The following is a 2,500-nucleotide window of genomic DNA, read 5'->3' as shown; positions in this document are numbered from 1 at the left end:
TCTCACCATCCTCAGCCCCTCCCCCTCCCTCCCCCTCTCACCATCCTCAGCCCCTCCCCCTCCCTCCCCCTCTCACCATCCTCAGCCCCTCCCCCCCTCCCTCCCCCTCTCACCATCCTCAGCCCCTCCCCCCCTCCCTCCCCCTCTCACCATCCTCAGCCCCTCCCCCCCTCCCTCCCCCTCTCACCATCCTCAGCCCCTCCCCCCCTCCCTCCCCCTCTCACCATCCTCAGCCCCTCCCCCCCTCCCTCCCCCTCTCACCATCCTCAGCCCCCCTCCCCCTCTCACCATCCTCAGCCCCTCCCCCCGGCACAGCGCCTCATAGGCCCCCCTCTCACCATCCTCAGCCCCTCCCCCCCCTCCCCCTCTCACCATCCTCAGCCCCTCCCCCCCCCTCTCCCTCTCACCATCCTCAGCCCTTCCCCCCGGCACAGCGCCTCGTAGGCCTCCCTCTCGGGCAGGTAGTCTTTGGGCCGGGCGTAGGTGCCCAGCGTGATGGGCTGCTCCCGGGCGGGCTCGGGGTTCTGGTCCCGCTGCTCTCTCAGCTGGTCGGTCAGCAGCTTCTCAAAGTAGCGCAGGTTCCCTCCTGCCCTCTGGTGGCCGGGCTCTGTAATGACACACAGGATGGAGGGAAGAGGGGAGGGAGGGGAGGATGGAGGAGGGGAGGGAGGGGATGGAGGAGGGGGGGAGGGAGGAGGGGAGGGGGAGGGGAGGAGGAGGAGGGGAGGGTGGGGATGGAGGAGGGGAGGGAGGGGATGAAGGAGGGGAGGGAGGGGAGGAGGAGGAGGGGAGGGAGGGGAGAGGAGGGGAGGAGGAGGAGGAGGAGGGGAGGAAGGGCGGAGAGGAGGGGGTGAGTGTATATGTGTAGTAGTGGTGCAGTACCCACCTATGGCCAGCAGGTGCATATGTGTAGTGGTGTAGTACCCACCTATGGCCAGCAGGCGTTCTGGTGAGCTCTATGGCCCTGGCAGGTCTCCCATCTGGTAGACGGAGTAGCTGAGGTAGTCCAGCACCTCGGCTTTGGCCACGCCCCCGGCCACGCCCCTGGCCACGCCCCCGGGGTCCTCGCCCGCGTCCAGCTGCCTCAGGGCCTGCTGGCACCACAGCACGGCGTGGTAGTAGTCTTGCTCGTTGTACGCCACGCGCCCCATGGCGAAGCAGTCGTCCACAGAGAGGAGCGCGTTGCTGTGGCGACCTGGAGGGGGAGGGGGGGGGGGGACAGGGAGCAGGTGGCAGGGGACAGGGGACAGGGGGGGGGAGGGGGAAGGGGGACAGGGGGGGAAGGGGGACAGGGGGGGAAGGGGGACAGGGGGGGGAAGGGGGAGGGGGGGGCACAGGGGGGGAGGGGGAAGGTCGGTCAGTCAACGGACCAATCGAACGATTGATCGCCCATCCATCCATCCATGTAGAGGTTGAATAGAAGGGGGCCATGGATTGACCCTTGGGGAACCCCACATGTCATTTTAATTTGGTCAGATACAAAGTTGCCAATGGAGACATAGTAGCTTCTGTCCTGTAGGTAGGATCTAAACCAGTTAAGGGCAGTGCCCGAAAGTCCTACCCAGGTTGTTAGTCTATCTATTAGAATGTCTATCTATTAGAATGTCTATCTATTAGAATGTCTATCTATTAGAATGTTTATCTATTAGAATGTCTATCTATTAGAATGTTTATCTATTAGAATGTCTATCTATTAGAATGTTTATCTATTAGAATGTCTATCTATCAGAATGTCTATCTATTAGAATGTCTATCTATTAGAATGTTTATCTATTAGAATGTCTATCTATTAGAATGTCTATCTATTAGAATGTTTATCTATTAGAATGTCTATCTATTAGAATGTCTATCTATTAGAATGTTTATCTATTAGAATGTCTATCTATTAGAATGTCTATCTATTAGAATGTTTATCTATTAGAATGTCTATCTATTAGAATGTTTATCTATTAGAATGTCTATCTATTAGAATGTTTATCTATTAGAATGTCTATCTATTAGAATGTCTATCTATTAGAATGTTGTGGTCTACAGTGTCAAAGGCAGCGCTAAGGTCTGGTAGTACTAAAACTGAGATCTTTCCGGAGTCTGTGTTTACACTAATGTCATTAAGGACCTTAATAAGAGCCGTTTCAGTGCTATGTAGGGGGCGAAAGCCTGATTGAAAGCCATCAAAGAGATCATTCAGGGTCAAATAATTGATAAGTTGTTCGTGGGCAGCTGTTTCAAAAAGGTTTCCTGTACTGGAGAGGTTTGACATGGGTCTTCTACTTCTTATATTTGCTTTTATTCATTGTCATTTTTATTGTCTTGCTATGCTGCTCATACACACACCTGTACACACACACACACACACACACACACACACACACACACACACACACACACACACACACGCCTGTCTTGTGTTGCTGTATGTTTAATAACGTCTGTAAAGGTTTGAATTGACCTGTTGTATGAAATGTGCTGTACGAATAAACCTGCCTGGCCTTGCCAGCTG

General features: G+C 54.3%; 1 protein-coding gene across 1 annotated transcript in view; it reads right to left on the bottom strand.

Annotated features, from left to right (window-relative positions):
* The window catches only part of p4ha2 (procollagen-proline, 2-oxoglutarate 4-dioxygenase (proline 4-hydroxylase), alpha polypeptide 2), a gene marked incomplete at its 5' end in the record, with an annotated part of 21,824 nt that extends 20,629 nt beyond the window's left edge, over positions 1-1,195 (bottom strand). The window contains 4 exon segments of the mRNA XM_080550903.1: positions 408-607; positions 929-944; positions 946-965; positions 968-1,195. Of these exon segments, the coding sequence (XP_080407029.1) occupies positions 408-607; positions 929-944; positions 946-965; positions 968-1,195 (464 nt within the window).
* Positions 1,196-2,500: the final 1,305 nt, after the last annotated feature.

This window comes from Nansenia antarctica, assembly GCF_963989245.1.
Source record: "Nansenia antarctica genome assembly, contig: SCAFFOLD_202, whole genome shotgun sequence".
Classification (NCBI taxonomy): Eukaryota; Metazoa; Chordata; class Actinopteri; order Argentiniformes; family Microstomatidae; genus Nansenia; species Nansenia antarctica.
The sequence above is the reverse complement of the archived record's forward strand: the minus strand, read 5'-3'. Positions and strand labels throughout refer to the sequence as shown.